The 13,425-nt window shown below is 40.0% G+C and overlaps 1 protein-coding gene across 6 annotated transcripts in view; it reads right to left on the reverse strand.

Moving 5' to 3' along the window:
- Positions 1–13,425, reverse strand: part of ptprfa (protein tyrosine phosphatase receptor type Fa) — a 237,993-nt gene that overhangs the window by 20,643 nt on the left and 203,925 nt on the right. For all 6 annotated transcript variants that reach the window (XM_062423814.1, XM_062423813.1, XM_062423815.1 and 3 more), the window contains 3 exons: positions 8,238–8,361; positions 7,829–8,004; positions 189–308 (listed from right to left, as the gene is read on the reverse strand). In XM_062423814.1, coding sequence (XP_062279798.1) covers positions 189–308; positions 7,829–8,004; positions 8,238–8,361 — 420 coding nt within the window. The remainder of the gene's footprint in view (positions 1–188; positions 309–7,828; positions 8,005–8,237; positions 8,362–13,425) is intronic.

Consider the following 13,425-nt stretch of genomic DNA (forward strand, 5'->3'; position numbering starts at 1 on the left):
TAGCAACACTGATATTCCAGATCTTAAGTTCCTCTTCAAGCATGTGATGTCTTGAAGCTGCCAAAATCTGCCACTTCTGGAGAAGGAATAATTTTGCAAGGAAATTAAAATGAACCCTATTCATGCTTTACTCTCCTATCTTACTTTGTCACACTGCGTATGCTATGCATCCTGTCTACAGTTCTTACCTTATAGAGGGCAAAGGTCCGCACACTGTATGTGGCCAGCTCCACAGTGTCCAGCATGGTCACCTGAATCATTCCATATGTCTCTGTGCCTCGACTAGGCCAATACTGGTCACACTTCACCTGCATACAAACACACACAGGTTGTTTTAGTCATTAAAATAATGCTGCTGTTGTTGTTATATACAGAAAGAATGAATCTGAGAGGGACAGAGTAGTACTGAGAGGAGGGAAACCATTACTACTCTGAAATGTAACACTTCATCTGATTATCAATCTGTCTATTGAACATATATCCACAAGCACTTTGGTCTAGAGGATGTTGACAACTGTTAGAGGGATTGAAATGAAATGTGTTGTCCTGATCCTGAGAAAATGATTCCTGATGATTTAGAACAAAGATCATGGTATCTCAACCTTGTGGTCAGTTTTAAACCTAAAAACAACACATCTCAGATTGGCCTGAAATTGACTCTGCACATTCACACTCTCCATAGGAGGAACGTTTTTCAATTGAATGAGCCCTTGGCCTTTTCTTTAGTCCCACCCTCAGGATAAAGATGACATTTTTAACACTATTACTAGAAAGGCTTTAACTAGGAAACTACATCAAAAGTGAGATGTGAGTGGTGCTTAAGTACTACTGAAGAATTTTGTCCGTTCAGTCCACACCGACTCCAACCTTTTAAGCTATCTCTGCCAACAGAGCCAGCTGTCTGTCAGCTGCAGCTCCTGACGACCTGAGAGGACAAACTTCACCAGGCTGACTGACAGCAGAAATGTATTGAACCAGAATAGCTTTCATGTTGGCTCTCCAGGAAGAAATCAACATTGTTTGTATTTATTGATGCATGGCTTTTATTTCTCCACCCATGGCAGCGGACGAAGGGGAAAGGAAAGCTTATAGGTAGACTTAGAGCCTTGATCAATCCATTTTGAAGCTGTTAATAAATTCAGAACATATAACAGTGATTAAAATAGCTCTTAGTGCAGATTACACTGAATCAGTGGTCTCCAGCCCTGCTCCTGGAGAGCTACTGCCCTGCATGTTTTAGGTATCTCATCACTCTAACACATCTGATTCTAATAATGAACTCTTTATCAAGCCCTTTGATAAACTTCAGCTGCTTGATAATGAGTTAATAATTAGAATCAGGTGTGTTAGAGTGAGGAATACCTACAACATGCAGGGCTGGAGACCACTGCACTAAATGCACTAGGGGTGATATATACACTCAGATTGACACATTTCATAAAATGTAAATGTGCCTGTTCTGTAGGACACACGAGTGACAGATGTGAAAAACATTTCCTGTGTTGATTAACTGTGAAAATAACACATTTATCACATGTATAAATTCATTAGAGATTTTATTGTGAAGTGTAACTAACATGTAAGCCTGTAAAATGGGTTTTAGATTGCAAAAGGATCAGTCAGTGGATTTACATGCACTTTAGTATCAGGACTACAGCCAGCTTTCTGCTATAATTTGATTCTTTAAATGTCATGTAAACAAGAAAGTCACTTTGTGTAATTGGAGAGGGGCATTTCCCAGCTAGCTTTCTCCTGAAGAAAGATGTTTTCTTGGTATATGCATAACCAGACGTTTTCAGGACGAAAAATTACATAAACGTAAGTTAATTAATAAATATGGATTTAAAAAGCATTCAAAGTGAATTTCAGGTTTCAGAGACTTCAGAAAGCTACTTCGGTAAAAACTGCATCAAAAGAACAATAAGAAGAAAAGAGCTGCAAGTGAGATGTTACCAGACCATTAACATTAACAAAACACTTGAGATAAGAAAGCCATGGTTCCAATATAAGGTCAGAGACCTATTGACCTGCTGCATGCAGTAACAGTATAAACATCTTAATGCTTTCATAAATACAGCTTTCTGAACACAAAAAGGACAAGAGGTGACAGCGTTTAAAAAGGGCTCTTCAGACTAAAAAGACTGAGTCATATAACTAATTGGTACAATCAGCAAGAGCCCTGTTAGTCTTGCTGTTATTATTACACTCTTGGATGTAGGAGGGATGGACTCAGAGGGTGACGGCAGGGGACAGGAACATACATTTCGACATCAGTGCTGACTTGAGGGGACTGGTGGCCTCAGAATGCCAGGCTGCAGGAGCTTGGCATAACAGATGGAGGGATTACGCTTCATAGACCTGGCCAGTGTGTGTGTGTGTGTGTGTGTGTGTGTGTGTGAGAGAGAGTGAGTGTTTGTGTTTGTGTTTGTGTGTGTGTGTGTGTGTGTGTGTGTGTGTGTGAGAGAGAGAGTGAGTGTTTGTGTTTGTGTTTGTGTGTGTGTGTGTGTATGTGTGTGTGTGTGTGTGTGTGTGTGTGTGTGTTTGTGTGTTTGTGTGTGTGTGTGTGTGTGTGTGTGTGTGTGTGTGTGTGTGTGTGTGGTGGGGGAGTTGTTTTGGTGGAGGCCCGTGGCTGAGTGCAAGGCCACATGGGCTTTGGTCATAGATGTGTAAAGAGCTTATTCACCACCTGGACAAATCACACACAAGTCATACTAGAGATGTGACATACTGTCATTACCAGAGGAACAACAGCATTGCTCATTTGTCAAAATGATATTTACATTTTACTCAGCTGTGTACTCCAGATCTTCTCCCTGCTATATTTAACCAGGTATCTGTTAGCTAACATATATTTTATAATAGCTGAGAGGGTCGACATCTCTGTAAGAGCCTGTCGTGTCTTTCTGAGGTCCTGGTTGCTGTCTGACTGTCAGAGCAGCTGATTGGCTGTGACTTACTGACCCTGCTGACACTTGTCATAACTGCAGTTCTATTGCATGGCTTGTTTTTCTTTTTTCTTTCATTTCACATTTAGTGAAATGAAAGACAGTAGATTGGCTGCTTTTAGGTAGGAGCAACATAAATTGCGGTAATTTCATGTTTTTTCCCAAAACGTTATAGATGCTTTTAAAAACTGGAAAATGTGGTGCCTGTTATGTGTCTCTTGTGACAGCCAAAGCCAGGTTCAACTACTATGGTCACAAGACAAAACATTTGGCCCCATGTGACCCACACACCACACTACACAAGGCAATATATGCCCCGGCTGGAGCAATACCTAGACCCAAATGTTCTGTCTGTCAATAACTTTGTGCTAATTTGATTTAAAACCAACTTTGTGTAGGATTATGTAGCCTGTAAACCCAAATATAAAGTAATAATGATGAAGCAATTAAAACTAGATGTTCACACAGGGCCCCTCTACAACAGTGATTAAAGACAATGGCTACTTCTGCAGTTATCAGGGTGTATGAAAAGATTGTGGTCTAGCTGAACTAATTTTTAAAACATAAAAATTGCAATTTGATTGAAAGAGATATATCTGCATATTGAGTCCTCTGTAAAACCTGAAGCATCAAAGTTAAAACACTGATTCAGCTTTGACCTTCTTGCTGTAATTGTGTACACTCATGGTTTTCCTGTGCAATAATGCACTCTTAACAATGCGTTGTTTCAATTTCATGCCCCATTGAACCTACTGTATCTGTAGCAATGTTGCCATGTTACAAACCTCAGAAATTACATTGCTTCTATAACTACAGTTTTATAAAATTGAAGGTCTGAGGCTGAGCTACACACATATAACCCAGGTTGTTATTGAACAAACAAAATATTTCCTTTAATACTTTCTTAATGAAAGAATACAAATCTGCATCAAGATACACATTAGAAGAAGTGACATTAACTATTGAGACACTATTTTCTTGCTGAGAAATAATTCATAATATGGGTTAAATGCGGGCTACGTGGGTACTGAGTGGGCATGGGTTTGAACTAGGCAAATTTTGCGAGTCCCACATGGTTTCAGTAACATGGGCCACACATGTAAAGCCCACGTCGGCTGACTGTATGACCCCCATTAGGGATGTAAGTGGGCTAAGTAGACATGGGCATAAACAGGGCATATTGTATGGGCCCCCCCCCCATGTGGGCTGGCTAAATGGGCCCCATTTAAGGTCCATTCTGATCCCACTAAGACCCCATATTGGCAAACATATGGGGCCTACATGGGTCTCACTCAGTTGGGTCCCACCTGAAACCCAGTCAGAACCCACTTGAAGCCCATATGGGCAAACAGAGGTGGGGCCATCATGGAAACTGTGGACAAACCCACTTGTAACCCATATTTGCAGCCCAAGTTAAACCATCATGAGGCCCACATGGATATATTGGCTGGGTTGTTTTTAAACAGAGATGTTGGTTGTTTTCCCATTTACTACAATGCAGACAGGGACAATAAAGGGTTCTCCTGGAGTCCAAATCTAGTGTCCAGTGTCTAGTGGAGCTACTGTTGATGGCCATAAATGTGACCTCCTGGAACTGCAGACACTTGTTGACTGCCACAGTGAGCCACAACAGTTATAAGAATGCTCTCCAGTCCAAACTGCAGCATTTATATTTTTTAGCAAGTATTTCTTAAAGTGTTGTGATGTATTGTACATTTCATGAAGTCATGGAACATTTCCAAGTGGTAAGGTGGGATAAGCTGAGAGTGTAATGTCAGGTGAACACTGTAGTGAAGATGAACAGATGACACTGTACAGGGAGGGTGATCGTGTTCTGTGGCCTGGTTTTAAATGATTAGATGGTGAATACCTGCTGGAGGACAGTGATTGGGTACATGAGCTATTTAATGCTTGGTATTATGTATTATAATAAATCTGCTCAATCCAGTTGTATTTTTCTCAATAGTCATTAATAGGAACAGGGCTTTAGGTGAAGGATCAGTGTGCTTGATGGTGCTGTCAATTCCACTCTGCAATCACATCGTCTGTTTTCTTTCTAAGGAGTGGAAACATGACTTCCAGGAGTCATCTATAACACTACCACCTGCTTTAAATGTAAAATAATAAGCAATTCACTGAAATGCTGATAGTGCTGAAATGCAAATTGCTGACTCAGTGTTACTTTTTGTAAACGACTGCTTTGTTTCTGGATTCTACAGATTGAGCGATTAAATAACTACAGTCCATTAAATGATTTATCCCAATTGAAAAGCTGTAAGTTCAGTTCAACATTAACAACTGCTGTTTAACCCTTTGCTACCGTGCAGGACAGTTAATACCCATTAAATCTGGCAGAGATATTTATGGGATATGTATTCCTATTTATTTATATCTTCATCTTTCCTCCCATGGCTACAATGTAGACTTACAAGGACAGTTACTGTAGGCTTTAGTTCACACTCCCCAGAGAATGAACATGATATAACTCTACAATCATCAGTATTCCTGATCTTGGAATGTCAGACTGACATTAGGTAACTACAGTGGAGTTGCCTCAATCAGTGGATTTATTTGCAGAGGTGTAGTAAACTTGTTTCTTCAATTGTTCACACGTGAATTGGTGCTTTTGACCAGTTTGAAAGCATCTTGACAGTAGTGACAGTGATGGCTACAACCACAATAGAGGCAGCTATGATATTAGTTGTGACCAGGTCCGTATCCCCCCCCCCCTATGTTCATATTGGATGATTTTGCTGCACAGATTTTATATTCACTAACTGTTTGCCTTTTTCAACCAAGACCACAATCTTTTCCTCAAATGTTTCAAATGCTCTAAACTTAACAACATCGTACACGGTCGCCCATAAAGTTGGAATAATTTAGTTTTCAGACACATTCCTCTTTTTATTTTCTATTTATACACATCAGTAATCACCTTTGACCAGGTGCAATGAGATTGATCAATACAATTTTGAGAATAGTTACACTTTATCTATCATGAATACATCACATTATCCCATGAGAAGAAGTAAAAAATATTTTATTCTAACTTTAGGGGCGACCGTGTAGTTGCAATGTGTACATATTGCTGAAAGAAATGACTTTCAAAACATTGGCAATGGAGGTAAAAAAAAAAATATCATTGAACATGAGCCAAGGTTTTGCAAATCATTAAATATCATCTAGTAGCAAGGTTGCTTGTGGGTCTCTTTCATACTATCAGACTGTACAACACCACAGCTCCCAGTAACTCCCACTCCTACTAATAAGACTGAGGCTGTCCTCACTGTTTAATCCCAGGAACATTGCACACTTGTATATAGTATAGGGAATGTATGTATATTGTAGATTTATATAATTAGAGATTATTTTAGAGATTGTTTATATTTTATTTTATTTTATTTTTATTGTATTTTTTCGCTTCACCATTACAAGGCTACTGTTGTGTCAATTTTGAATGTCCCCCTAGCGGGACCAATAAAGTGTGCTTTACCTTACCTTTGCACCATGCAGTTCTATATAACTCTGTAACATGGTATGGAATGCTCATGAGCTAGCTAGTAGGTTGGCCAGTTTTGCAACCAGTTTTGGCTGGCTAGCATCAACAGGTTACCAGCTACCAACTCTGTTACTGTTTAGATTATCAGCCACTAAAGTTTAGATTTTAAGAGTTGTTACAAAATTGTATTTAACTGTATTTTTTTTAGTTTTTTTAACCATAGCCACATAGATTTTGATGCACATTAACTGGAATCCATTAGACCCTGACATCAGCAGAGACAGTGGACAGACAGTCACTTGGTGTTCGGGTATCAGCAGCTGCCATTACCTGTGTCACAGGTTAGAGAGCACCTAATATTTCTTGCACCTCTGGCTGACCCACAGATGGGTATTATTGGCTCCGGCAGAGGGCTGATGGTCTCTGTCAGAAATAATAATGGCACCCTGCTGTGACACTCAGTTCTGCCCTTTGGTTGTGGAGTTATTAACAGTGTGAAGGAGGGCTGACATCATTACTCATACGAGTGCCGTCCCTGCCCTGCTGGCCCTGAATGTCTCATACCTCATGTGTTCTAACTGGGTGATGCTGCTGCAGAGAGTGATGCTCAGAAACCTGTAATGATCATTCTAAAGGTGTTCCTTTAGTAATGAGTGTGTATGAAAACATCGATTCAGTCCAGACAATAATTGCTCAAAAAGTGACCTGCTCTTAGATTTGTAAAGTGTGAGTTGCAGTAAGAACAGCTGAACATACGGATATATTTTCATTTGTGCAAATACAGTAGTGTTTCAAGTAAGTGATAAGAGTACATTACACCAAGAAAAAGTACCTTTTTTTACAAGAAGAGGAAAAAATAGGCTTTTAGGACCTTTCTGCATCCTGATTCAATGTTGGCTGACTGTAACAGCAACAACATGCACTGTCCTGATGACTTACAGTATGACACATTTCATTTTACGCTTTTGGGCTTTCTGCTCGTCCAAACTCTCCATTAACACACAAACCCTCTTAAATCCTCTAAAATACTGCTGTCTGCACCTGTTGTCATTTGCGTTGTTATTCTAAGTAGATAACCCCCAAAACACACACTAACCAAACGTGCAATCTATTGGACTGCACACGCAGTTTAGTACTCTTTATTTGCGATCTTAGTAAATCAAGCCCCAAGAGTAGACCTGGACTTGGTTTTTAAGAGATAACTTTAGCTTGTATGGAAGAAAATGAATGAAGTGGCTGACTTATGCTATATTAATGCTTTCTGTTTGCTCTATTTATTAATGTACTAACTGTATTTAAAGTGCTTTGGGCCCCCAGTTTACACCGTGAGCCTACTGAGTATTGTCTTCATGTATTTTTCACTATTTGTCAATTTGAGGCTCACCCGTGACTTTTCCTCTAGGCGGGTCATCATAACAATGGTGCAGGTCCTCTGCTCCCACATCATCCTCCAGAAGTCACTCAGCGTCTCTGGCAGTGGCCCTTGAGTAGCGATGTAAGCATTCTGCTTCCTGTAGCCATCAATGTAGTTAGCATTGATGTAGTCGCTACCAGGAACTCCTGCAGCAAGGAATATGTTGAACAACGTTAGCAAGCAAGTTAAGATAAGAGCAAGTCGGAAAACAAGAAGGATTTTTACTAAAATATGATGAAATACGCATATAAAACAGAGGAACAGAGGAAATCAGAAATAAAGGTTTGTCTCTTAAGATAAGTGTTCTGAAATGAAGGTCTGGCTCTCTCTGCGTTGGAGGTTAAATAAATCATTAACAGTATGATTATGTGTCTCTCACCATCCACAGGTGTGAGGATGACCCTGGAGTGGTCGTAGGCGATAACGTTTGCATAGCGATTCTTTGGCTTGTTGACCTCCAGGTTGGAGTGCTCCCATGTGAACTGCTGTCCTGGATCAATGGACTGAAATTCAGAGGAGGAGGAGAGGAAGAGAGGAGGAGATGGATAAACAGAGTCGGGAGAGAGAGAGAGAACAAGTAACCATTTATTACAACAGTGCCTGTATTCTTTTCTGTAGTTTAAAGCCTGTCAGAGCGCGGGGTGAAGAGTCCAGTTCAATAAATGTGACACAGAAACTAATTCGTCATCCCTCATCCAGCCTCCGGCTCTGTAATATTAAAAGCCCTGGATGATCTTTACGCCCCCTGGATACACACAGAGCTGTTTGGAGTCTTCTAAAATCCCCTCCAGCATTCCACCTACCAGCTCAGTGCCTGATATTAACAAAGAGCACATCCAGTGATGAAAGGAAAGCTAGAGTATGCAGTAAGGGTTTGGGACAATGGTCTGGGATGTTTCCCCAGTAACAGACATACTGGACCACTACAGTAGCACCATAAACAAATGACATCAGCCTTTAATGCTTTTTTGGATTGTAGGAATTTCTACATAAGCAATTTTCATATTTCAAATTTGGACAATGATTGAATGGACTGCCATAAAATTTGTTTCAGAGCCTAACATGCAGAGGATGAATCCTAATAAGTTTGGTGCTCTCCTCAGGCCAAAATTTCACTGTGACTAGTACTTTACTACTTTACTTACATCTCACAAACTGTAGATTCTTAGTTTTGTTGAATTGTATGGGTTTATGGTCAGTTTTAGTGTTTTATGAACAGCAGGGAGTAGTCAATGTATCATTTTGTAAATAAAGTAATCGCTTATTACTACAAATAAGTTGTAGTGTTTATGTTAGTCTCTTATTCATTTATCTCAGTCATTTTCATGTAATCAACACATGAGATTATGACAGGTGATGAGAGATGTTTTCTTTAAGTTGTATTTAGTGTCATGTATTTTTACTTGTATTGATTCAGTCGTTGCTATATGTGAGATGGAAACTCATGCCTGTGTTCCAGTGATGGTGTGAGTGTATGCTGATATGAGCTGGCCAGGTTTTCACTATGCTGTCTGATGACTGGTCTCTATCAACTGGTAGATGTGAACGCCAGCGCAGGTTTAGCGGAATTATGACATACTGAAGATTGTTATTCATGATTGACCTTTCACACTCCCACTACTTATCTTCCATCATCTGGGAAAAAAACACACACACTCATACACATACATGCAGGCACGCATGCACAAATGCACGCACAAACACACACACACACACACACACTCACAGTATAAAGCACTGGTAAGGACTCTAATATCTGTTGCTTTTCTGACTGGCTGGGTGGCTGTGCAACCCCCCAGCTTACAACTGATAATAATGACAATGGAGAATGAGGTTGAATGCACATCTTATTTAACAGCCTGTTAGGTAAGGCTTCCAATGCACCGCACTGACAAACCACTCACATTATGGCTAATGTGCTTGCCCGATGTGTATATCAGTTACTGAGCATGGCAGTGTAATCACACTCACGGTGCCACAGTTCCACCACCAAAAAACAAAGCAGGTATACACAGAGAGTGGAACAGCCAGGCATGAAGCATGTGGAGTGGATGATGGCACAGCCAGGCTGGCAACAGTAATTGCTGCCACTCACATGAGAATAATCACTGACTTAGCTTTGCGCATTACAAAAGTCCTGATTGGCTTTGAATTTGCTGGTCTTAACACTCCACTAGAATAAAACACATATACTTATATATAGATATGGCAAAAACAAAAATCTAAGGCCACAACCATGTATCATTCAAGATGGAAATACCTGGTCTAACTGGTGCTAATGTTCAAACCTGGTGAATATACTCAACGTGAGCTCTTACACACTGGTTATCAGTCTCAGTATTCAATAGGCTAGTTTAATCAGAGTGTTTCCATGACCACAGCAGTAAACAAACATGGAGTCAATGGATGAATGTGTACTGCTGCACAGAGGAAAGAAAAGCAGAAAGCAGAAGGTGTGATGTGTGATGTTTGAATTGCTCTCAGAGGAAGGACAGAGAGTTCCTGAAGTGACAAAGTTCAGCCAAGCTTCATCAAACTTATCAGCATGATTGCTTCAAGCCATAGTGAACCCAAACAGAAGGGGTATCATGCTACAGTGACTGTAGCTGTTATGTTCAGACAGCTCGTGCTAGGGTCATGTTAGGAATTTTTGAGGTCACACACTGAATGCAATGCCACATAAAAACGATCTTGCATAGCTTGAAGTGTGGGTTTGCATGAAGCTTTAGACATGAAAGCAAACACACAGATACAAATGTATTGAATATACAGTATGTATGTCTGATATATTTGCTGAATGTACAGTAAAGTCATGTGGCACCGCTGTTACTGCGAGCCTGCTTGTCTGGAGATGCAGTTGAGAAAACTAATCAGATATGCTGCAAAGCACTGATGAGCTTTCCTAGAAATCCTGTTGAAGTTGTAGAACATGTACATGGGAAGGGTAAAAAACTTGAGTTTGATGTCTTTGTTTCCTATGTTTGTACATCAACACTTTCAAACTGCTAAGCTCCTGAAGTTTGCTCATATCACCCTCAATGTGCTCATCTCTCATGGGGATGAGAACTACAAAACGCACTAACTCAAATTCACCACAACTTCACCACCACAGACGGGTTCTAGCTGCTGTGTCAGTGGGCCAATCACATGTCGTATTTAATTGAAGAACGCTTGTGTTGATTGGCTGTGAGCAAGTCCTTAGAAATAGCGATATTTTGTAGCTCTGGGTGCAAAAAGGATGGATTGCAGGTATCGTTTGACTGGAGATGTTTAGATACTACTTGATATCAATTTATTTCAGTTGATACCAAGGGTATCGTGTACCAATACCCAGCTTAAAGTAGGAGGTGGTTGAAGTGGGCCTTTCCTCCATGACCTGCATGCATTTGGGATGCTGAGGTGAGCAGGAAAGATCATGGCCAACCCCTCCCACCTTAGACATAAACTTTTTGAAATGCTCCCCTTCCTGTCAAGAGCAAAACATCCCGTCACTACAACAGCGTCTCCCATCTGCTGTTGGCCTCATCAACAAGGCCAACAAGACTCTGTCAACCAATGCACATTACACATTATTACACAATAACATTAGATACCATAAATCTTACATTTTCACAGCTGTTTCACAGTTGAGCTAACATGCCATATTAAATGAACATTACTTGTAATATTATTATCCTTTCTATTAACTGCACACTATACATACTGTACATATTCCTGGTTAATATTTTGTACCTTTAATCTCATTCTCACCTAGAATATATCTTTGAGATTTCTGTACTGTAAATTTCTTTCTTTCTTTTTTATATTAGTTAAGACTACTTCATTTTGTGTATATTTTTGACTGGTGTGCATCACAACACCTGCAAGCCAACTTGGCAATAAACCAGATTCTGATTCTGAATATAATCGCTCTCCATGGGCATTTATATATATATTTTAAATATGTGTTTACGAGACACACACACACACACACACACACACACAGTGTTATAGACGCAAAGCACGTTCCATCTTCCTACAGTACAGTGCTGCATGACCCTGACTCTTGTCTGTCAGGAGTGAAAGCAGACGTAGTGTGACATGGTTATAGAGCAAACAAAACCTAGCAGAGAGGAGGTCGGACTGGAGGGGCAGACAACAGAGGGTCAAACTTTGACACTGACTACTGCAGTACGTTTTCTGCTTCCTAAACATTCAACGTTCTTTTAAGCATTACCAGACATATTCCCTAAGCCTAACAAGAGGAGGTGGTGGCAAATAATAAACAGTTTTTGAAACAATATTGTCAAGCAGAAAGGGATGTTAGAACAGAAAACTCTTATATGGGTGTTTTTTTTAAAGGCAATTAGAAAGAACATCGTTTGTTGTTTAGTTTGGAGGACTTATTGTTTGCTCACTTGCAATGATGTGTGTCAAAGGAAAGCTACAGTTTATTACAACTTGGATTTTATTTTTGTAGTTATGAGTTCAATCATTTGTGATAACATTGCACTCACCAAAGTAATTACTGAGATCTTAGAATGCTCTAAAAATACACCCGTTTGACCTATTGTACTAAGTTTGTTGAGCACACTCAGTTTTCCTGTGCGATGAAGAATATTACTGACATTTTCAGTGAGCTCGCTTTCATCTCGACCTCCAAATACAGTAGCAGATCTGACAAAACTGTTTTGTTGTCTGACTTCCTGATTTTTGGCTCATTTGACCTAGTGTCAGAAACTAAATATGTTCAATAACAACCTTTTTTACTGTCATGATGAAACGATGATGAGATGTTCCGCATGTCCCTGAACACTAACTTTGGCTAAATCCAATGCAAATATACTATATATGTAATATTGTTGACGAAAAAAGATCAGACTAATATGTAGTTTAAAAAATAAAAACTTTACCAAAATCCCTCTTTATGTTCTTTGATTAAAAAAAGGTGATTGACAACAGCCAGCTTCTTGGATGGTTCAAGGTGTGGTGTTCCCAGTATTTAATCATACACAGACTGCAATGACAAATCCTCAAGTAGAAACAATGGAGAGAATGTGCAGTAACTTTGTGCGAGGTGGCTGGGTGTCCCTCCAGTTTTCAGCTTAGTGAACCAGTACAGTAAAACCTCAAAAGCTTCACTTACCAGTCTCATTGATGGAAACAATTTAAAGTAACCAAGGAAGAGCAGTCAGAACTGTGGTGCTGGCTGAGGATGGTGAAGTCAGACATGCCAACAAGACCATCGAGTGAGGCAGGAATTGGAAGCCCCAACTAGCAGTAAGAGAAGCAGAGGCTTACTGGAAACACCAGGATATCATTGGGGTGATCTGTCAAGGACGGTTAGGCAAAGCTCATAGGCCAAGATCCCTCCCTCTATTTTCCATTAGTCGGACTGGAAGATTTAAGTGGGCCTAAAGAAGAGACTTGTCTTCTCAGAGGAGAACTGATATGTACTGTTTGTATCAATGGTCATATACAAACATAGCACGAAAACACACACTCTCCTATTTAGTAGGCAGCTGGTGTTGATTGTGGTTGTTTTCTTTGTTTTTATCTTTGAACAAAGTTTCAACCCCCTGTTGTCA

This window comes from Scomber scombrus, chromosome 8 (assembly GCF_963691925.1).
Source record: "Scomber scombrus chromosome 8, fScoSco1.1, whole genome shotgun sequence".
Taxonomy (NCBI): Eukaryota; Metazoa; Chordata; class Actinopteri; order Scombriformes; family Scombridae; genus Scomber; species Scomber scombrus.